This window comes from Anser anser (assembly GCF_964211835.1).
Source record: "Anser anser genome assembly, contig: HAP1_SCAFFOLD_181, whole genome shotgun sequence".
In the NCBI taxonomy this organism is placed as follows: domain Eukaryota; kingdom Metazoa; phylum Chordata; class Aves; order Anseriformes; family Anatidae; genus Anser; species Anser anser.
This window is the reverse complement of record NW_028153796.1, coordinates 17993-39477: the sequence shown is the minus strand read 5'-3', so window position 1 is coordinate 39477 and position 21485 is coordinate 17993. Positions and strand designations below refer to the sequence as shown.

At 57.1% G+C, this 21485-nt stretch overlaps 2 protein-coding genes across 2 annotated transcripts; both read right to left on the bottom strand.

Moving 5' to 3' along the window:
- Positions 1 to 815: 815 nt before the first annotated feature.
- On the bottom strand, positions 816 to 7005 carry LOC310891443 (maestro heat-like repeat-containing protein family member 1). Its single transcript, XM_083853712.1, has 7 exons — positions 3155 to 7005; positions 2471 to 2541; positions 2148 to 2276; positions 1928 to 2007; positions 1626 to 1749; positions 1246 to 1335; positions 816 to 1159 (listed from the first exon to the last, which is right to left on the bottom strand). Exons 1-7 carry the CDS (start codon positions 3462 to 3464, stop codon positions 965 to 967), a joined length of 999 nt encoding a protein of 332 aa, XP_083709838.1. The 5' UTR covers positions 3465 to 7005; the 3' UTR covers positions 816 to 964.
- Positions 7006 to 7212: 207 nt separating this feature from the next.
- LOC310891445 (maestro heat-like repeat-containing protein family member 7) lies at positions 7213 to 18018 on the bottom strand. The gene is made up of 18 exons (XM_083853714.1): positions 17610 to 18018; positions 16946 to 17019; positions 16626 to 16742; positions 16344 to 16423; positions 16032 to 16155; positions 15623 to 15712; positions 14707 to 14808; positions 14301 to 14478; positions 13463 to 13569; positions 12952 to 13101; positions 12508 to 12662; positions 12008 to 12146; positions 11589 to 11726; positions 11168 to 11344; positions 10612 to 10767; positions 10241 to 10342; positions 9631 to 10031; positions 7213 to 9327 (listed from the first exon to the last, which is right to left on the bottom strand). Exons 1-17 carry the CDS (start codon positions 17809 to 17811, stop codon positions 9642 to 9644), a joined length of 2481 nt encoding a protein of 826 aa, XP_083709840.1. The 5' UTR covers positions 17812 to 18018; the 3' UTR covers positions 7213 to 9327; positions 9631 to 9641.
- Between the last annotated feature and the right edge of the window lie 3467 nt (positions 18019 to 21485).

The following is a 21485-nucleotide window of genomic DNA, read 5'->3' as shown; positions in this document are numbered from 1 at the left end:
TTTCACTAGGAATGGTTGAGGAGGGAGGCTCAGACCCCTCAGTAGGTGAGGAGAGTGGTGGGCAGGGATGTAAAGCACAGGGTGACGGCTGCTGGGAGCAAGAGGGACCTCAGGGATGATGCAGAAGGAGGAGAAGCAATGGCGCTGGGTGCCGTGGGGGTAGCAGCGTGTCACAGACCCCTTCTGCTCGGGGTCGGGATGTGCAGGAAGCTCCCTGCCATCTGCTTGCAAGACGGCAGGGAGCAAACAGTCAAGGAGAATTCTGGAGGGCGTCACCATCCCTGGTGATGCACGGCTGGCTCTGCTGTTCACTCCTCAGGGAAGATGTGGTTTGGGAAGTGGCAATCGATTGATGGCTTAGACTGGGGAATACCGCGAAACGGCGTGGTAGGTGAGCTGGGGAGGGTTGAGAAGGACAGCAGCAGAGAACTGCTCCTGGACATGAGGTGAGCGTTTAGCTTCTGTGGAAAACGATAGCCAGATTCCTGCGGGAAGCTGCTGTGAGGAGCAGAGGAGGTCAGGGACCCTGGCAGACTTTCATGGACAGCCTCCACCAAGCAAAAGAACAATCCTTCACAATACTCGGGGAAAAGAAGCAGACATACCAGCAGATGTCTGTGTGCAGACGGACGCTGCCCACCACACCTTCTCTTACCTCTTCCATCTGAGATGATTTTGTAGAAGCGAAAAAGAGCATCAAAAGCTGTGCAACTGACGGAATCTGTGCCACAGCTGACAATGAAGAGGTAGCCCAGCAGCTGGCCCAGGATGGGGATGTAGAGCTCTCTGAGATCTTTGTGGCTGTCCTTGTGTTTTTCATTGTAGTCTGAGATCTGGGGGAGGGAGGGAGGAGAGACAAAGGGCTTAGTGGAGGCAGAGCCGGCCCCTGAGAGAGCAGGGTCTGGGGAGGGAAGAGCAGGGGCAAAGGAGGGACGAAGAGCCTTGCTTCAGGGTGCTGAGGCCCTCACATGCACCCAGGCTTGCCTCGCAGGCACCCCTGAGTGGCAGGATGCTCTGGGATGCACGAAAGGGTCGGGAATTCCTTGTTCCTTACCTTGGCCACAAAATGTGAGAGGATGAAGTCACTCAGCCTCTCAATCCTCCTCACAGCTCTCTCACGCACAGTTGAGTTTTTGGAGCCAGCAAGGTCCAGCAGCACCTGCAAGGAGAGAAGTTGCTGGGCTGACAGGGGTCTGCAAATGTGACCTGAGAGGATTCTTTGGAAATTCTTTGCAAATGCCAAACCTCCAAGATATTCTGCAACTCTGCGCTGATGCTGGCGGTGGGACAGTTGCGTACGAAGGCCGCCAGCATGGGGTCCATGGCATTCATAGTCTGCAAGGAGGACAGATGATCACTGAATTATTTCTGTGGCCCTTCTCAGCCCCAGGAGCTGGCTCTGAGCCCCTCTGGAGCCCAGGGGTGGCTTTGGGGCTAAAACGCTGCTGCGTGCAGACCTCCTGCAGCACAGGATCAGGCCAGGGAAGGGGAAGGGGAAGAAGGGATGAGGCTGGGAAAGCAAATCTGGGCCCCGGCCCTGCACTGCTCTCCAGTTGTCTCAGCACGGGGAAGCAAGGCAGCAGCTCAGCAGGACTGGGGGTGCCGGTACCTCGCCCAGCACATACCTTGGTGTAGAGCGCTCTTTCTGTCTCTGGCACATCCGACTCCGGAGGCAGAAAGAAGACGCTCCTGTAGCACGCGTTCCGGAGACTCTCCTTTTTGCCGTGCAGTGCTCTCGGCACGGTGTTGCTGAGGGAGAGAGAGAGAGGAGCCTGTTGGACGCAGTGCCTCGAGGCTTATGAAGGAGGACACGGACCTCCCTTGGCCAGGCATCCCTGGGAGGGACGGGCAGCCTCCCTGCCAGCTTCAGGGCCACCAGGACATTGCCCTGGGGATGTGCTGGCCCAACCAGGGGCTGGGCACTCACCTGAGGACGGCGATGGTCTCCATGGCCTTCTGCCGAAATTCTGTGCGCAAGCTGTCCATGGGCTCCTTTTCCAGCAGCGCCTGCAGAGCACAAGCGGGATGAGACCTTGCAGCCGCCGGCACCCAGCACCAGCAGAGCCAGCGCTGCCCCAGCCCCGGCCTCCCAGGGGGCTGGTGCCGGGGGTCTTGCCCCTTCCCCAACCCGCCGCACATCCTCTCACCATGATGTTCTCCACCAGCTTATTTTTGCGGCAGAAGGCATGCAAGTCCAGCGTCAAGCCCTTCTCCGAAACAGTTCTGCACAGAGCGCAGATTTTGCTGAGGAACAGCATCTTCTGCGCCTCCTTGTCCTGGCAGCCACAAAGACAGCAACAGAGCGTTAGGGGGACACCCACGGCCAGCAGGACCAAAGCCTTGAGGGGTCTGGAGCTGTGTGGGACGCCCGGAGGCCACGGCTCTGCCCAGCCAGCAGCCTTCCAGCAGCCCCGCAGCAGAGCCGTGGCAGCGCCAGGAGCACGGCTGCGATGCAAGCGGTTGCCGTTACCTTTTCTGTGCCGCGGACATAAGCCTCGATGAATTCCACGGATGTGTCTTTGCACAGTTTCCTTGCCTTATCTGGAAAGGAGGAAAGCAAAGAGTGCTGCAGAGAGGGGCTGAATGCAGGAGTGAGGAGAGGAAGGGCCCCAGCCCCAGAAGGACGTGGGGAGGCCGCGAGGATGCCCAGAGGCTGCTGGAGCTCTGCTGGGAAGAGAGGCTGAGGGAGCTGGGCTTGTGGAGCCTGGAGAAGGCTGCGGGGGGACCTCGCTGCGGCCTCCCAGTGCCCAAAGGGGCCTCCAGGAAAGCTGGGGGGGATCTTCATCAGGGAGTGCAGCGACAGGACAAGGGGTGATGGCTTTAACCTAAAAGAGGGCAGGTTTCTTTCGGTCAGGGAGGGATTTCTATCCTTCACGCCCAGGGTGGTGAGGCCCTGGCGCAGGCTGCGGTGCCCCCTCCCTGGCGCTGCCCACGGCCAGGCTGGGTGGGCTTTGGGCAGCCTGGGCTGGGGGGAGGCGTCGTGATCGCTGACGTCCCCCCCAGCCCAAAGCGTCCTGGGATTCTGTGGTGCTGTGGAGGAAGCTCAGCACCGTCGGGCCCACCCGCCGGGTTAGCCAGGAAAGGAGTCCTGGAGTCAAGCAGGGGTCTCGCTGTCCCCAACCCTCCCCACCCCATCCCCGTGACCCTGACTCACTGGGATCCAGCAGCTGCGACTCGTCCTTGCTGTCCGCTGCCGGGCTGCTTTCCGCGGCCGGGCTGCTTTCCGCTGCCGGGCTGCTTTCCGCTGCCGGGCTGCTTTCTGCGGCCGGGCTGCTGCCCTCTGCCAGCAAGCTGTCCTCTGCTGGCCGGCTGCTGCCCTCAGAAGACCAGGTCTCCTGCCAGGCCAGCCTGGGCTTCTTGGGGGGCATGCCTCCCTCCTCATCGGATTCAGAAGGAGACTTTGGCTTGCGAACACGGCCCTTCAGGATAAAACGGCGGCTCCTGTGGGCGGGCGGTTGCGGCATTGCGGGACGTGGGCTGTGCTCGGGGACTCCTCGAAGGCCCTGTGCTCCTGCCCTGTCCGTCACTGCCGTGCACCGACACTGAGGGTCCGAGCCACGGCTGCACTCTTATAAGGCGGACCCCTGGGGTGTCATCAGGTGATGTCACAAAGGGTCCCAGTGTGACACGCGCCTGGGCTGGGTGGGTCCCGGGCGCCCGGGCGCCGTACGTTCGCGGGCGGCACCAAGCTGGGCAGGAGGGTTGATCCGCTTGAGGGCAGGAAGGCTCTGCAGAGGGATCCGGACAGGCTGGATCGACGGGCCGCATCCAGCTGCATTCAAGGCCAAATGCTGGGCGCCACACTTGGAATCCTAGAATATCCCGAGTTGGAAAGGGGCAGACCTGAAGGGATGAAAGACACGGTCTCCTGATGGCTCTTGAGCAGAAGGCGCCCCGAGACACGCGCCTCAAGCCAGCCAGCAATTGGCCACTGCACAAAGCTCATCATTAGCGTTGTAGCCAAGTTAATTTATCTCCACCTTGCTCACCTGGCATCAGCCAATTTTTCACCCTAAACAGCATGTATTTATCTAGCTGTACAACGGACATTTTGTCCAGAAGGATACTGAGAGAAACAGTATTGAAAACTTGATGGAAATCCAAAACCTGGCTTCCCTTGGTCAACTAGATGGGTGATGTTGTCATAAAAGGAAATTAAGTTTGTTAAACAGGACTTTCCCCTCATGAACCTTGGTGGGCTGTGACCAATGACTGCGTTGTCTTTCAGGTGTTTTTCAGTAACGCCCAGGACAGTTCTCTCCATATTTTCACTAGGCTCTGAAGAGAGACTGGCAGGTCCGTAATTATCAGGCTCTTCTTTCTTGCCCTTCTTGAAAGCTGTCACAACGATTGCCAGCCTAGTGTCAACTTGGACCTCTCTGGGCTCCCAAGACCATTGAAAAATAATTGAGAGAGGTCTCACAAGGACATTATCATAGAATCATAGAATCGTAGAATATCCCGAGTTGGAAGGGACCCATAAGGACCATCTAGTCCAACTCTTGGCACCGCACAGGTCTGCCCAAAGTTTAGACCGTGTGACTAAGTGCACAGTCCAATCGCTTCTTAAATTCAGACAGGGTTGGTGCAGTGACTACGTCCCTGGGGAGCCTGTTCCACCATGCGACCACCCTCTCGGTGAAGAACCTCTTCCTGATGTCCAGCCTAAGCTTCCCCCGCCTCAGCTTAACACCATTCCCGCGGGTCCTATCACTGCTGTTTACGCTGAATAGGTCACCTGCCTCTCCACTCCCCTTCGCGAGGAAGTTGTAGAACGCGACGAGGATTAGTCGGCCCTCTGAGAACCCTGGGATGAATCCCCTCAGGCCCCATAGACTCATATGCATCCAGGGTGGGCTTGGCTGGGAGGTTTTTGTTACTGCAGTCACGGCCCTCCAACTCTGGGCCCCTTGGGTCCCAGAGCCCATCACTGCTCTTGAAGACAGAGGCGACAAAGGCATTAAATGTCTCTGCTTCACCTGTGTCCCTGCTTGTGAGGTGACCAGCCTCATCAAGTAACGGACCGATGTTTCCTCTAGTCCTCCTTTTGCTGTTAACATATTCAATACATATATAGAGAGAGATGGATATATGTCTGTGTTGTCGCCCACAGTACTAGCCAGCTTCACCTCTGAGCTTTGGCCGCACGAATTTTCTCCCGACAGAGGCGAACAGCACCTCTGTAGCCCTGCCACGTCACCCGACCTCGCTTCCAGTGGCCACACGCTTTCTTTTTCCCCTTAAGCTCTAGAAGAAGATCCCTGCTCAGCCAAGCTGGCCTTCTGCCCCGCCTGCTTGACTTCCGACATTTTGGAATCGCCTGCTCCTGTGCTCTTAGGAGGTGGCGCTTAAAAAGATGGACCCCGATACCTTCCCAAGCAGCTTCTCAGGGGACCTTCCCAACTAGTTCCCTCAGCAGCCTGAAGTCTGCCCTCCCCGTGTCCAGAGTTCACAGAACTGGAGGGGTTGGAAGGGACCTCAAGAGACCATCGGGTCCAACCCCCCTGCCAAAAGCAGGTTTTGTGGCAGTTTTCCTCCTGTCACCAAAGATTTTAAACTCAACTGCTTCCTGATTGCCATGGCCAAGATGGCCGCCGATCACCACTTCCCATGGGGCTGTGGCCTCTCAGATTATTTTTGCCTATGTTGTCCTGGTTCCAGTTAGGACACAGTTAATTTTCCTCACAGTAGCTGGTAGGGTGCTATGTTTTGGATTAGGCTGAGAAGAGCGCTGGTAACATGCTGATGCTGTGATTGTCGCAGAGCAGTGTTTACACCAGGCCAAGGCCTTTTCGGCTTCTCGCTCTGTCCTGCCAGCGAGCAGGCTGGGGGTGCAGCAGGAGCTGGGAGGGGACAGAGCCAGGACAGCTGACCCAAACCGGCCAAAGGGGTATTCCATACCATCTGGCGTCATGCTAAACAATATATGGGGGTGGCTGGCCGGGGTGGGGGGCCGGCTGCTCGGGGATAGGCTGGGCATCGGTCAGCGGGTGGTGGGCAATTGCACTGTGCATCACTTGTTTCGTACACATTATTGGTAGGAGTACTATTATTATTATTATTATTTTCCTGTCTTAATAAACTGTCTTTATCTCAACTCACAGGCTTCACTTTCCCGTTTCTCTCCCCTATCCCAGAGAGGGAGGGGGGAAGGTGGGCGAACGGCTGTGTGGGGTTCAGCTGCCGGCCGGGTTAAACCACAGCACAGTGTTCTTCTTTTGGCATCACACTGCCCACCACATCCCACAGACCCCAGGAAAAGCCCCGAACCAGACATGGGTGTGCAGGATCTCCCCTCCAGTAGCTGGTATCAGGCCTTGGCCCTCCTGCTTCATCAAAATATTTCTCATCACAGTGCCTTTGACTATCTGTAATCATGGCCTCCAATTATCTGCTCTAACAAGTTCTTGGGGAGACTCTCTTAGTAACGGCCCTCAGCGGGGCCCGTTAACACTCCAAGTCACTTCAGCTTTTTCTTCTGACTTTACTTTCTCAATCGCTTGCATCATTCTCCTCTCGGTACCTGAGCTTCATAAATTCAGCACCAAAATACACCGTGGAACTCATTAAAATGAAGAAACTCCTAACGCTTCTTACATAGTTTTGTTCAAGACTTGTACAGCTAATTGGAGAGCTTTCATGGTGTAGTTAAGGAGGAAGATTTCAAAGAGCACCTAATAAAATTTTTTTCTCATCTTAAAGGGTGCGTTTAGTTTAATTTCGGTTTGGAGCACTTCAGTTCACTAATTGATATTGATCCAGGGTGTCTCCTTTGGGGAACTGCATAGATAGGAAAAGCAGACTCTTGAGATCTGACACTGCATGGACAACCTTGCTCCTCCCCACCCCAGCCCTGACATTTCTCCCATTGTCTACTTGGTGCTTGCACCACTTTTCCTTACACCACACTTCTGCACCAAAGTCTGCAGCTGGATGTTACAGCTCCTTTGCACCAGCTCCCACCTGCTTTCCTTAGACACCTGGCTGCACTCAGGTGCAGAAGGGTTTTTCCTATTTCCAGCCAAAGAACGTGAAAACACACTGCAATTATCCAGAAAACAAAGCAAGCTCATCGTGTATGCCTCCTGTGACGTTTACCTTCACAAAAGAATGACTGTAGAAGTATTTTATACTGATAGACAGGAAATTAAAAATGATAGTGTTATTATTAATCCATATCATATGAACTCAATGAGAAATGATGAGGATCTTGGTAAGGAAACAATTAGACAGACTGCTGATAGATGGACAAGCTGGGCTGCTTCTACCTGAAGCTCAAAGCAGCAACTGGGTCTGTGAGAGCAGTCTAATGATCAAAGAGTAAGGGGAGGGCAAACCAGGAGAACCAAGGGAAGTGCATAGGTCCAGACAGGCGGCTGGAAAGGGGACATTCAGCAGGGTCTGTGTAATCAAAACTTGTGGATGTGCCTGGAAGGTGAGGGAGCACACCATGCTAGACAAAGCGATGACAATGCAAGTACAGGTGAACTTCAGGATTTCTTCTCCAGCGATGAATATACATCCTGAAAATTCACATTTCTTCATGATAGAAATTACACACAAAGCGTGTAATGTTTTATAAAAAGGATTGAATCATTTGAGGTGACGAGTAGTTGCTCTTTTACCCAAGTACTAAAGAAATTACTGGGTATTCAGGCAGAGCTCTGCTGTCAAGACAGTAAGCAAGCAGGACATGCGAGAGACCAGAGCCCTTTGGAGGATGCAGATGGAGCCAGGTGGAGATACCAGAGCATGTCCACTGCCAGCAGTGGTCTTTGTCCCAATAACGCCAGCCCAGCCCAACACATGAGACCCCTTCAAAGACAACACCCTTGTTCAGTGGGTTCTTGGGATTCACCTAAAGTTGAAATGGCCACTGGAAGACCCAATATACTCTCCCTTATTCCTAGTTAGCAGCTGAACATCCATTTACCATCAGGGGTCATCTGTGGCAATCTCAGGCTGAAAGACTCAAGAGCAGGACACTTCAAAGGGCTGAGGCAGAACCCATCAGCTTACCCCAGTTTGTGAATCATCCCCTTCCAACAGGGATATGAAAGTAAATAGTGTGAAATGACCCGTCAGGTCAATGCACAGAGTACGGGACAGTCCTACATACTGTGCTGTAGTGGTAGAAGGCAAAAAGCATTGCATTGTGCCTCTGTGATTCAGATAATCACAGGTTATCTGAAAAATCACGTTGGACGATTTCCTGTACTTATTTTTCTTTATTATTATTTCCCAGGTATTTCTCCTTCTTCTTCTTGTTCTTCTTCTTCTTCTTCTACTACTTCTTCTTCTTCTCCTTCTTCTCCTTCTTCTTCTCCTTCTCCTTTCTACTAATTATTCTTTTTTTTCCCCTCATTCTTTCATTTTCCTTTAGAACGAGGCTTCCAGTAGAGATAACGAAAATAAAGAAAGCATCAGAACTTCACTGGTCTCAGCTGCCATCTCTTCCCATCTCCTCTGGAGCTGGGGGAGCAGCTCCAGCATGCAGGAGGGGCTCGGGTCCAAGAGCCCAGCTGCCACATGGAGGAGCAGCCCCGGTGGCCCTCGGGGCTCCACCTCACTGCCCGCTGGGCTCTGCCTCTCTGCTGCCTTTGGGTCGGGGCTGCTGCTTCCCTGGAGCCATGGCCATGGCCAGCAGCAGGACGTGGCCTTTTCACTGCTGCTCTCTTTCGGCTTCCACATTGTGATTCTTGTCCCTGGATAAGCCCTCAGATCTCATGTATGTTGGTGACACTCCTGTTGTCTCTACAGTGACATCCCTGTGGCTGCAGGCAGCAGCAGGCAATGTGCAGCCCCGGGTCACAGCTGGCCTCCCTGCTAGCAGCACAGTAACAAAAGGGGCTGCTCAGGGCAAACCCAGAAGCCTGGAAGCCTCTTCCAAATGTGGCCTGGAGCTATTAAAGAAATGTGTGGACTTGGTGCTAAGGGCCGTGCTTTTGTGGTGGGCCTGGTAGTGTTAGCTGACGGCTGGACTTGAGCTGAAGGGCCTTTTCCAACCGCAGCGGTTCTGTGACTCTTTCATTGAGTAGGCACCAAGCAGTCACCGGGCCCAGGGAAAAGACGTCCTTGGTAGCCTCCAAGTTAGCTCAGCGTCACGGCACCGAGTCACTTGGAAGGAGCTGCTGGAATAATGAGACAAGAACCCGGTTCTATTAAGATATATATTGATGTTTTGAGGAGTGCTGCGTGGCTAGCAGCACCACAGCTGTCGAAATCTCCGTCCTGACGTTCTGTTACGCCTTGACGCCAGGATCATGATGGTCTGAGCTGCCAGGCATCTGACCATGGGTTCCACATCCTTCCCTGAAGACCGGAGGACTGCCAAAGAAAGAAGAGCAGAGATGAAAACCCACTCCTTGCAGAGATCCCCAGGCATCCCCTGCAGACCATGCCAGCCCCACTCGACTCTTCCCTTTCGACACTCAACCCTTTCAGCAGCACTGCCCAACTCCAGGCTGGGAGGGCATTCCCTGACATGCCGGGCTCCCCCGTCTCCTCTCCCTCCTTCCTATGCCTGCGTTGCTCCTCCGCCCCGAAGCATTTCCCTGGAGCAGGGCAAGGCATGGGGGCCTCTGCCCCTGTCCCCCCAGCCCTAGCACACACACCACTGCCCTCACTCACCGCTGATGATTTCATTCTGCTTCTCCTCGCTCTGGTCCCCGGAGTAGCGCGCAGCAAGCCCTAGACACAGAGTTCCCATCAGAGCCCCGCTCCCCAGCACGCTCCCAGCAGCGCAGCCCCTGGCCTGGCCAGCCAGGCTGTGCCCCCTCCTGCACCCCAGCAAGGTCATTGCCCGAGGGGGGCTGGAGCAAGGGCCCAGTCGGGGGGCTCTGGGGGCAACAGGGCTGCGCCTCGCTGCCAGGGCAGTGCCTGGGGCTGCCAAAGGCTGCCCAAAGAGGGACCCAGGGGCTGGGCTCACCAATGAACCTGACGGCCTCAAGTCGCAAGACGGTCTGCGAGTCCTGCAGGTAGGGCTGGCTCTGCTGCAGGTATTCTTCTACTCTGCCTCCGTCCTGCTGCAGCTGGAGAGAGAACACAAGGTCACGGGGCTTGCAGACCCTCCCCAGGGTCTCCTCCAGCATCCTGGGGGCAGGGAGGGCAGAGGGGCCTGCAGAAGAGCCCCCTGGGGCTCTGTGCTGGAAGGAAGGGAGCGAGGATGCGGCTGCAGGCAGCGGGCTCTGGCCGGGCACGTTTGCCCAGCTGGGGCTGGGGCCTGTGGGGTCGTCCTTACCAAGCACTCCCCGATCCTGCAGGTCTGTTTTGTCTGGGCCAAGTGCTTGAGTTCTTTGCGTCGCAGAAACTCTGCAGCGACGACGAGAGCTTCCCCAGAGGCCTGTGGAGCAGCAGAGGTTGGGACATGGCAGCACAGCCTTGGGAAGGAGACCCTCTGTCCCCTCCTCTTGGCAGGGCTGCGAGCCTTTCCCAGCGCGTTACGGGAGGCTGTGGTGGGGGACAGCGTGCACGGGGTTCCATGGCCAGGGCAAGGACACGGGACAGCCGCCATCGGAGGCAGCTCACGCTGCCGGCCAGGGATCCCCCAGAGCATCCCTGTGGTGTCGGCACACCCTCGCCCACGTAACTGGTCAGCTCTGAGATCTGTACCTTTGCTACGCTCTCACTCTGGTCTCTCATCCGAAAGTAGAGTGGGAGAAGGCTGCTGTGCACTGTCCTCTTCAGTGCCCTCTTCCTTTGCCGCAGCACAGCCTCCGTCACGGCTTGGAAGAGGCAGATGGAGTGCTCCCGCACCTGGCTGGACTCCTGGCAGGGAGGAGGACAGGATGAATTTCAGCAACAGCTGCTGCCCGCCCATGGGGAGCAGGGGCATTAGCGTGGCTGACGCGAAGGGAGATCGCAGAACTGGGAGATGCTTCGGCGCTGGATCCTTCCCAGAGGAGCTGCTCAGCAGCCCTGCCGGGGCAGCTGCAAGGCCTGGTGCCCGTGAAAGGCAACGCAGTCGGTTGCCAGCACAGGCTGCCCGCCAGCCACCCCACTTTCGCCACCGGCCGCACCAGCCATGTCCAAGCAGAGCTCCCCAGCGGCTGGGCTGACGAGGAGACTGGCGAGGCCCTGCCTGAGTGCTGCCCACAGGGCCGGGCTGAAGGGCAGCCCTCATTACAGGGGGCCCAGCTGAGGGCTCGGGCTCCCGCAGCACACTTACGTGGTCAAAGAGTGGCAGGAGCTTCTCAGCCAGCTGCAGAGCCGTGCGACCGGCCTCTCTCCTCTCCACACGAGCCATCACGTTCCGCAGCACAAGCAGGGCCTTCAGCACGACGTCTGCGTTGGTGTCCTGCAGGGCCTCCAGGATGTCTGGCAGCACGACCTGAATTTTTCTTGCCTGTAGGAAAGACACAGTTTCCCTTCCGTGAAGCCGTGAGAGACCACCCTGGGCAAAGGGCTCTGGTTCCTGAGCACCAGCCTCCTGCCTTGCTTCCTGGCAGCTGGCATGGCAATCGCCTCCTGCAAGCAGTGGCCGCGGGCGCACTACAGGGATGCGGGGAGAGCAACGGGGAGGGACGGGAGGGCAGAAGAGCAAAGCCCCAGGCTGCCAACATGGCTTTGCTTGACGATGGCCCGCTCACCTTCTCAGGGCTCTCTGACACGGTGGAGAGCCCTTTGAGAGCCATCAAGCGCATCGCTGGGCTTGGGTGCTTCAGGTAACTCTGCAGGTGCACTGGGTTACCAAACTCCTCTTCCGAAACGTGATTCTGGGCCAGCATCTGCAAGAAAGAGCAGGGGGAGCCTGGCAGGGCCTGCAGGGCTCCCTGCAGCCTCTTCTTCTCCCGCCTTTGGGCAGGGATGGAGCAGCGCGAGCTGGCACCAAAGGCACCAGGCGCGGCTGGTTACGGGGGCTTGCCGGCCCTGCCGGCCCCAGGGACGATGTGTCCGTACGCCCTGGGGGAGCTGGCAGGTTGGGGGTAGATGGGGACAGGGCTGTGCCTGTGTGCCTGAAGGGCCACGCGCAGCCCTGCTGGGAGCAAGGTTTCATCTGGGAACTCACAGCCAAGCGACGGATGCAGGTGTCTTCTGTGACCGCGGTGCACCAGTTGCGCAGTGGCAAGTCTTCCATCAGCGTGTTTAAAACCTTCTCCAAGGCCTGCGGCATTGCCAGGACCACCTCCCACATGCCCAGGGCAGTGCTGCAAGCACAGAATACTCTGTCAGTGGGGCTGCCTCAGCCGCAGGGCCACGGCCCGGGCCAGCCCCGTAGGACCCAGGCTGTCCTGCAGCCCCTGTGACTTGGGGAGCGCTGGGGGCCCAGCCTGGGCAAGCAGGAAGGGTCTGAGCTGGCGTTCCCTGGGGGCAGGGGGGCTCTGGGCTGCCTTGGACAGCTGGGCTGCTGCAGCCCTGGCTGGCCCAGTGGGGCTGGAACACGGTGGTGGGATGGAGGGCTGTGCTCCTTGGGGATGCCCTGCCGTTTGCCATGGCTCTGGCAAGCAGAGAGTCTCCAGGTGCATCTCCCGACGTGGAACAAGCCCTCAAGGATGTTAAGGCCAGGACCTGTCACTTGGCGGAGAGAACTGCAGCAGGTTCTTGACTTCTTCCCTGGACATCAGGTTGGTCAGCTGGAGAAGCAGGGAGTCCAGGCAGCGCCGCGCTGATGCCGTGTGGATCCTGTCCAGGTTTTTTCTGATGCGCTCCATGATCGTTGGCACCTGGAGGGAACACAGGTGGGAATGGTGTGTCCATGCAGCCATGGTGTGTCCATGCAGCCAATGCAGCCATTTCCACAGCCGCCACTGAAACCTTGGCCCCTTCCATTGCTCTCTGCTCACTTCAGGTGGCTTCTGGTGCCTAAGAGATCTCGATGTGCGACAGAGGCCGGGAGGGAGGGAGAAAGCGAGTGAAGAAGGGAGGGAGTAAAGGAAAGAGGGAGAGAGGAAGAGAGGGAGGATCAACACCTGAAAGAGCTCAAGGGCAGGGCAATGGCCACAGGCCACTTACATCTGTCAGCCAGTACTTGGGGTCCTCCAAGGCTGCGTCCAGCACGCTGCAGGCGCCCTGCTTGTCATGGATGCTGGAGTCTCGCATAGCTTCAGTGGCTGTGAGGATGATGTCCGTCCTTTCAGAAGGGAAGAGGTATCCTCCAAACGCCTGTGGGAAGAAGGAGGGGAGGGAGGACATGCCGCACTGAGTGTCCCAAGGGTGCTGCTTAGCTGAGCAGCAAGGGCAGCTCCGGAGAGAGGGCCCTCAGGGGGAAGGAGTGAGGATGGGGCGTACGGGGACAGAGTGCTGGCCCTGCAGGTAACCAGGGCTTGCTGGTGGCCAGGAGGGCTGGAGCTGCTGCCGGGACACAGGGGAGCAGCCTTCGCATAGCCCCAGCTTCGGGACATGAGGAACCCTCTCACCAGGGCGAGGGAGGCCGTGCCAGCCCCATGGCTCTGGACCCCTTTGCTCACATGAGTTGCCTGCTGATGCTACGGACAAGATTCCCAGCAGGGCCGGAGCTCATTACCTTGGCAATATCACAGGGAGTGGAAATTTCATACGAAGGATATGTCGTATCCTTCAAATTCTTGCGCCTCTCTGCATAATTTTCCATGTCCTTTGTCAGCGAGCATTCTAAACAGGGGGAACACCGAAGAGTCAGTAGGGAAGAGCATCTTTGCCAACAAGCTTGCCAAATGGTGAAAAGCACTTTCACTAGGAATGGCTGAGGAGGGAGGCTCAGACCCCTCAGTAGGTGAGGAGAGCGGTGGGCAGGGATGTAAAGCACAGGGTGACGGCTGCTGGGAGCAAGAGGGACCTCAGGGATGATGCAGAAGGAGGAGAAGCAATGGCGCTGGGTGCCGTGGGGGTAGCAGCGTGTCACAGACCCCTTCTGCTCGGGGTCGGGATGTGCAGGAAGCTCCCTGCCATCTGCTTGCAAGACGGCAGGGAGCAAACAGTCAAGGAGAATTCTGGAGGGCGTCACCATCCCTGGTGATGCACGGCTGGCTCTGCTGTTCACTCCTCAGGGAAGATGTGGTTTGGGAAGTGGCAATCGATTGATGGCTTAGACTGGGGAATACCATGAAACGGCGTGGTAGGTGAGCTGGGGAGGGTTGAGAAGGACAGCAGCAGAGAACTGCTCCTGGACATGAGGTGAGCGTTTAGCTTCTGTGGAAAACGATAGCCAGATTCCTGCGGGAAGCTGCTGTGAGGAGCAGAGGAGGTCAGGGACCCTGGCAGACTTTCATGGACAGCCTCCACCAAGCAAAAGAACAATCCTTCACAATACTCGGGGAAAAGAAGCAGACATACCAGCAGATGTCTGTGTGCAGACAGACGCTGCCCACCACACCTTCTCTTACCTCTTCCATCTTTGAGGAATGCGTAGAAGTGATAAAGAGCATCCAAAACTCTGTATCTGGTGGGATCTGTGCCACAGCTGGAAATGAAGAGGTGGCCCAGCAGCTGTCCCAGGATGGGGATGTGGACCTCTTTGTGGGTGCCCGGGCTGCCCTCGCATTGTCCAGCAGTGAACGAGGTCTGGGCAAGGGAGGGAGGAGAGAAGAAGGGTTAAGTGGAGGCAGAGAGCAGGGCCTGGGGAAGGAAGAGCAGGGGCAAAGGAGGGACAAAGACCCTTGCTTCAGGGCAGAGCTGTGCTGAGGCCCCCACCTGTGCTCGGGCTTGCTGCACAGGCACCCCTGAGCTGCAGGATGCTCTGGAATGCAGGGAAGGGGAGACAGGCTGGCTGAAGGGTTCCTGGCATCTTACCTTCCCCAGATATGTGACCAGGAAATCACTCAGCCTCTCAATCTTCTGCAGGGCGATCTTGCGCACAGCGGTGTTATGGGAGGTGGCGTAGTGCAGCAGCGCCTGTGAGGAGAGAAGCTGCTGGTCTGCCCTGGGAGCTGATGCCTGCTCCAGCAGAAGCAGCACTGCTGAACCCCTGGCTGTGCTCACGCCGTCCATCAAAGCTTCCCCCAAGGTGGAGCAAAGCCCTCAGCAGGGCTCCTGCCCCTGGGTTCCCTTGCAGGCTTGCCACAGATCCGCCAGCCAACTTTGTGCTCAGGCAGACGGGCAGATGCCACCCGCCAGTGCGGCCTCAGCTCCCTCCTGCGCCCTCCCCCGGAACGCGGCCCTCTGTCCCCTCTCCGTGAGGGCTGGCTTCTGTGCCAGGAACCAGGGGTCCGCAATGGGGCAGGGATACGGCCACTGGGCAGCCAGGAGAACACGGCTTCAGGGCCACGCTCCCGTGCAGGATGGGCGGGTCCCCGGGGATCTCTGCCCCATTCACACCTGGCAAGAGGAGACTGGAGGGACTGGGGGGCAGGCGGAGAGCAGCTCCAGCTGCCGCCAGTGCGGTGCCCAAGGAGTGGGCTAAAATTCTCCCACTGCTTTGGCGCAAGGTGATCTCTTGGGGTCTGGAGGGGCTGGCCCAGAAGTGCCATGGGCAAGGTTTTGCTGTGACATGAGAGGATTCTTCGGAGGGGAAAGGGTCTTTGACCACAGCCAGGGGATGCCAGGCTCCCAGAAGACCTCGGTGGGCTTCCCCAAAGGAGGTGGGCACCTGCCCGCAGCGTGCTCAGTCCTGGCACTGGGGGTGGGCCATCCACTGCAGCATGGACGTTCGTTACCCCCCCAGCTGTGGAACCACTCCTGGGAAACCGACTCTTTGCAAATGCCAGACCTGCCAAATAATCTGCAGCTCCTCGCCGACACTGGAGATTGGACAGTTGCGTACAAAGGCCTGCAGCATGATTTCCATGGCGTTCATGGTCTGCAAGGAGGACAGAGGATCATAGAAGTATTTCTGCGGTCCTTCTCACCCCCAGGGGCTGACTGAACCTCCAGCACCAAGGGAGGACACGTGCACCGCCTCACAGAGCCCAGGGGTGGCTTTGGGGCTAAAAAGCTGCTGCGTGCAGACCTCCTGCAGCACTGGATCAGGCCAGGGAAGGGGAAGGGGAAGAAGGGATGAGGCTGGGAAAGCAAATCTGGGCCCCGGCCCTGCACTGGTTGTCCGGTTGTCTCAGCACGGGGCAGCAAGGCAGCAGCCCAGCGGGAATGGGGGTGCCACTACCTCACCCAGCACATACCTTGTTGTAGAGATCTTTTTCTACCGCTGACATGTCCAAATAGGGAGGCAGAAAGAAGACACTCTTGAAGCAGGCATGCAGGAGACTCTCCTTTTTGCCATCCAGTGCTGCCTTCGCAGTGGAGCTAAGAAGGGAGATAGGAGCTTGTTGGACGCTGGTGCTGGAGTGGTGCCTCGAGGCTTAGGGAAGGAGGACACGGCCCTCCCGTGGACAGGCATCCCTGGGAGGGACGGGCAGCCTCCCTGCCAGCTTCAGGGCCACCAGGACGTTGCCCTGGGGATGTGCTGGCCCAACCAGGGGCTGGGCACTCACCTGAGGATGGTGAGAGTCTCCATGGCATTCCTACGAAATGCTGTGTGCAAACTGTCCGTGGGCTCCTCTTCCAGCAAAACCTGCAGAGCACAACCAGGATGGGACGTGGCAGACACCAGCCCCCAGTGCCCGCTGCTGAAGGCCCAGCAGCACGCCCAGTCCTGCCTCGGGCAGCTTGGTGTCTGTGCACGGTTTGTCTCCACCTCCCCCTGCCCCAGCCTCACAGGGGGCTGGTGTCCGAGGGGCCTTGTCCCTTCCCCAACCCGCCACGCGTCCCCTCACCTTGATGTTCTCTGCCAGCTCGGTTTTGTGGCAGAAGGCATCCATGTCCTCCAACAAGGAATACTGTCTGCACAGGGTGCAGATGCTCTCCAGGAACTTCATTTTCTTTTCCTCATCCTGGCAGCCACAGAGAGAACCACGGGGAGGGTGAGGGGGGAGAACCAGAGCCCACAGCGCTGGAGTGCTGTGACACTGGAGTGCTGTGACGTGTGGTGCTGTCTGAGACACACGGAGGGCAGCAGCTCTGCCCAGCCTGGCAGCAGGGCCAGGGCCCCCTCAGGACACACAGGCACAGCCACGACGGAAGGGGCTTCCATTACCTTCTTTGTGCTGCTGACGAATATCTCGATGAATTTCTTGGCTTCCTCTTTGCCAAGATCCCACGACCAGGCATCTAACAATGGAGGAGAGGGAGGAGTGCTGCAGTGAGAGGCTGAAGGCAGGAGCGAGGAGAGGAAGGGCCCCCGGCACGAGAGACACATGGACCTGCTGGAGCAGGTCCGGAGGAGGCCCTGATGCTGATCAGAGGGCTGGAGCACCTCCTCTAGGACAGGCTGAGAGAGCTGGGCTTCTTCAGCCTGGAGAAGAGGAGGCTCCAGGGGGACCTTACAGAAGCCTTCCTGTACCTAAAGGCGGGCCTACAGGATAGCTGGGGAGGGACTCTTTATCAGGGAGTGCTGTGATAGGACAAGGGCTGACAGACTGAACCTAAAGCAGGGTAGATTTCAATTAGGTGTTCAATTAGCAACAAATTCTATACTCTGAGGGTGCTGAGGCAGCAGGATCTGGGCCCCCTCTAAGCTCCCTCCCAACCCGGGGCGAGGCCATGCTGGGTTGGGCTCCCAGCACCCCCAGCATCCAGGTGCCATTCTGCCCCGCACCCACAGGATCCCACTGCTGCCGTGCCAGGAAAGACGTCCTGGCTTCAAGCAGGGAGGTTTGCTTGGCCCCAACCCTTCCCAACCGCGCGGGATGCTCACTCACTGGGATTCAGTGGCTGGAAATCCAAGGAATCCAGCGGAAAGCTGCTCTCCTCAGGACACCAGGTCTTCCGCCAGGCCATCCTGGAGCAGGGGCGGGTTATCTTTGCCACCCTGCGGGATGGAGGAATGGGGCGATAAGGGCAAGGATACCTCCCCAGGATAATACGTTGTCTTCTCCGGTGGTGGCAGCATCGGAACCGCATTGTGGGACGTGGGCTGTGCACTTAGACTCCTTAAAGGCCCTGTGCTCCTGCCCTGTCCCGTCACTGTCCTGCACGGACACTGAGGGTCCGAGTCACAGCTGCATTTTTTTAGGGCAGACCCCTGGGGGTGTCATCAAGGGATGTCACAAAGGGTTTCATTGTGACACGCTTCTGGGCTGGGCGGGTGAGCAGCTCAGCACTGCACACCCACTCGCCCAGCCTGTCCCAGCAGGATGGCGATGGGAATCGGAAGGGCAAAGATGAGAAAGCTCATGGATCAAGACAAATATAGCATTCTAGGAAAAGCCAAAGATGCACGTGCAAGCAAAGCAAAAGAAGGAAGCCATTCACTACTTCCCATTGGCAAGCAGATGCTCAGCCACTTCCAGGAAAGTGCGCACGCAAGCCACCAGCCTGGCAGAGCCTGCTGCCCTGGCGCCTGCTGGCACCCTGACACGAGGGTGACACACTCATGGCCCCACAAGGAGTCCTGATACACCCCAGGCACACAGAAGGCAAAGGCGTGGATGCCCTAGTTGTCCCAATTGCCCTTTGCTATCCCCCATCCCTTCCCAGGGAGGCAGTGGCTGGCAGATGCCAGGGAAGGGGTCAGGCCTTGCTTCTAGCAGGCTCTGGGAGCACCCAGCCCTGAGCACAGGGAGACCTGTGTGGTGGTTTTACTCGGGTGGGCAGCCGAGTTCCACCTCGGCCGCTCTCTCAGTCCTCCTCCTCAAATAGGAAAGGGGAGAAAATACAACACAAAGTGCTCAGGTTGAGATAAGGATGGGGACATTACTCAACAATTACTGTGATGGGCAAAACAGACTCAGAGTAGGGAGATAGTAAGATTTATTGCCTGTTACTAACAAGCTAGAGAAGTGAGAGACAAAGGAAAGAAACCAAAAATGCCTTCCCCCCCATCCACCCTCTTCTACCTCCTCCCCCCGAATGGGGGGAATGGGGACTGAGGTCAGTCTATAGCACTTCATCTCCGCCACTCCTTCACAGTCACTCTTGTCCCCTGCTCCAATGTGGGGTCCCTCCCACGGGATGCCGTCCTTCCCAAACTGATCCGACGTGGGCTTCTCGCAGGCAGCAGCTCTTCAAGAACTGCTCCAGATATGGGTCCGTACCACGGGGTCCATCCCTCAGGAGCAAACTGCTCCAACCTGGGTCCCCCACGGGCAGCAGCTCCTGCCAGGCCCCCTGCTCCTGCGTGGGCTCCTCTCCATGGGCTGCAGCGTGGAGATCTGCTCCATGTAGGACCCGTGGGCTGCAGGGGGACAGCCTGCTCCACCAGGGGCCTCTCCACAAGCTTCAGGGGAACTCGAGCTCCGGTGCCCTGAGCACCTCCTGCCCTCCTTCTTCACTGACCTTGGCACTTGTTTCTCACTCCTCTCTCTCTCCCAGCTGCTGTTCCCCAGCATTTTTTTTCCTCCTTTCTTAAATCTGCTCTCACAGAGGTGCAAACAGCATCGCGTATTGACTCGGCTCTGGGTAGTGGCAGGTCAATTTGGAGCTGGCTGAAGCTGGCCCTTAGCTAACATGGGGCAGCTTCTGGATTCTTCTCACAGAAGCCACCCTTGCAGCCCGCCCCCGCTACCAAAACCTTGCCACGTAAATCCACTACACTCTTAGATCTACTTCTTTTGCTGAGCAATTATTCTACCTGGCTGCACCTCCCGCAGGAGTTGCTCACAGAATCACAGAATGGTTGAGGTTGGAAGGGACCTCTGAAGATCATCTAGTCCAACCCCCCTGCCAAACAGGATCACCTAGAGCACACTGCGCAGGATGGCACCCAGGCGGGTTTTGAATATCTTCAAAGGAGACTCCACAACCTCTCTGGGCAACCTGTCCCGGCGCTCTCTCACCCTCACAGTACAGAAGTGCCCTCTCATATTCAGATGCAACTTCCTGTGCTTCAATTTGTGCCCGTTGCCTCTAGTCCTCTCACTGGGCACAACTGAAAAGAGTCTGGTTCCATCATCTTGACACCCACCCTTCAGATATTTCTAGTCATTGTAGAGCCGGTTGGTTTGTTTAGACCCACTTGCATCCACTCCTTCTCCCTGATGGTGAGAGAGTAGGGGATCCTCTGCCTGGGTGGCTGTGTTGGTTCCAGTAGGTTGCAGGGGAAGCAGAGAACATGGATTTCTGCTGACAGGATACCACGACTGGAGCTCCTTGTGAGCAGTTCACAGCCACTGTTTGCACTAGCAGAGTGGCAGCACTCTCCCTGCACGTACTCCTGTGCAAACTGCCGTGCTGTGCAGGGGGGACTAGCTCCCCCACTGGGTTCAGCCCAGCACGGTTTACTGGGTGTGTTTTCAGCCTCCCAGTAGTAGCTTCTACCACGGTGAGTATGTACCACTTGCCTTGGCGGGTTTGTGGCTGTGGCCCGGTATAGTCAATTTGCCAGGCCTCACCATAGAAATCAGAGAATCACAGAATCATAGTATGGCTTGGGTTGGAAGGGACCCTAAAGATCTTCTAGTTTCAACCCCCCTGCCATAGGCAGGGGTGCCACCCATTAGATCAGGTTTGCCAGGGCCCCATCCAGCCTGGCCTTGAACACTTCCAGGGATGGGGCATCCACAGCCTCTCTGGGCAACCTGTTCTAGTGCCTCACCACCCTCTGAGTGAAGAATTTCTTCCTAACATCCAATCTAAATCTCCCCTCTTTCAGTTTCAAACCATTCCCCCTTGTCCTATCATTATCTACACAGTAAAGAGTCCTTCTTCAGCCTTTTTTGACAACCCTTTAAGTATTGGAAGTCCGCAATGAGATCTCCACAGAGACTTCTCCAGGCTGAACATCCCCAGCTCTTTCAGCGTTTCTTCATAGGAGAGGTACTCCAGCCCTCTGATCATCTTTGTGGCCCTCCTCTGGACCTGTTCTAACAGCTCCACATCCTTCTTGTGCTGGGAGCCCAAGACCTGGATGCAGGACTCCAAGTGGGGCCTCACAAGGGCAGAGCAGAGGGGGACAGTCACCTCCCTCAACCTGCTGGCCACTGCTCTGTTGATGCAGACAAGGATGCAATTGGCCTTCTGGGCTGCAAGCGCACACTCGCGCACCGCTGGCTCACGTCGAGTTTCTCATCCACCAGAACCCCCAAATCCCTCTCCGCGGGGCTGCTTTCAATGAGTTCTTCTCCCAGTCTGTACCCATGCCTGGGATTGCCCTGGCCCAGGTGCAGCACCTTGCACTTGGGCTTGAACCTCATTAGGTTCACGTGGGCCCACTTCTCAAGCTTATCCAAGTCCCTTTGGATGGCATCCCTTCCTTCTGTTGTATCAACTGCACCACTCCGCTTGGTGTCATCTCCAAACTTGCTGAGGGTGTCCTCAATCCCATCATCTATGTCATTGATGAAGATACCGAAAAGCACCGGTCCCAAGACAGACCCCTGAGGGACACCACTCATCACCAACCTCCACCTGGACATAGAGCCATTGACCACTACTCTCTGGGTGCGTCCATCAACCCAATTCCTTATCCACCGAATGGTCCACCCTTCAAATCCGTATCTCTCCAGTTTAGAAATCAGGATGTCATGTGGGACTGTGTCAAAAGCCTTACAGAAGTCCAGGTAGATGACATCGGTCAGTCTTCCTTGGTCAACTGATGTTGTCACTCCATCATAGAAGGCCACCAGTTTGGTCAGGCA

Bases quoted from the DNA above. Each gene is read 5' to 3' on its own strand.
- LOC310891443 (XM_083853712.1), bottom strand. From the start codon at position 3,464: ATGCCGCAACCGCCCGCCCACAGGAGCCGCCGTTTTATCCTGAAGGGC. The intron at 2,008-2,147 runs GTGAGAGGATGT...TGTGCTCTGCAG, and splicing joins AGCTGGTGGAGAACATCATG to GCGCTGCTGGAAAAGGAGCC. The intron at 1,750-1,927 runs GTGAGTGCCCAG...TCTCTCCCTCAG, and splicing joins GAGACCATCGCCGTCCTCAG to CAACACCGTGCCGAGAGCAC.
- LOC310891445 (XM_083853714.1), bottom strand. From the start codon at position 17,811: ATGCGGTTCCGATGCTGCCACCACCGGAGAAGACAACGTATTATCCTG. The intron at 16,743-16,945 runs GTAATGGAAGCC...TGTGGCTGCCAG, and splicing joins TCGTCAGCAGCACAAAGAAG to GATGAGGAAAAGAAAATGAA. The intron at 11,727-12,007 runs GTGAGTTCCCAG...TCTTTCTTGCAG, and splicing joins CCTGCATCCGTCGCTTGGCT to ATGCTGGCCCAGAATCACGT.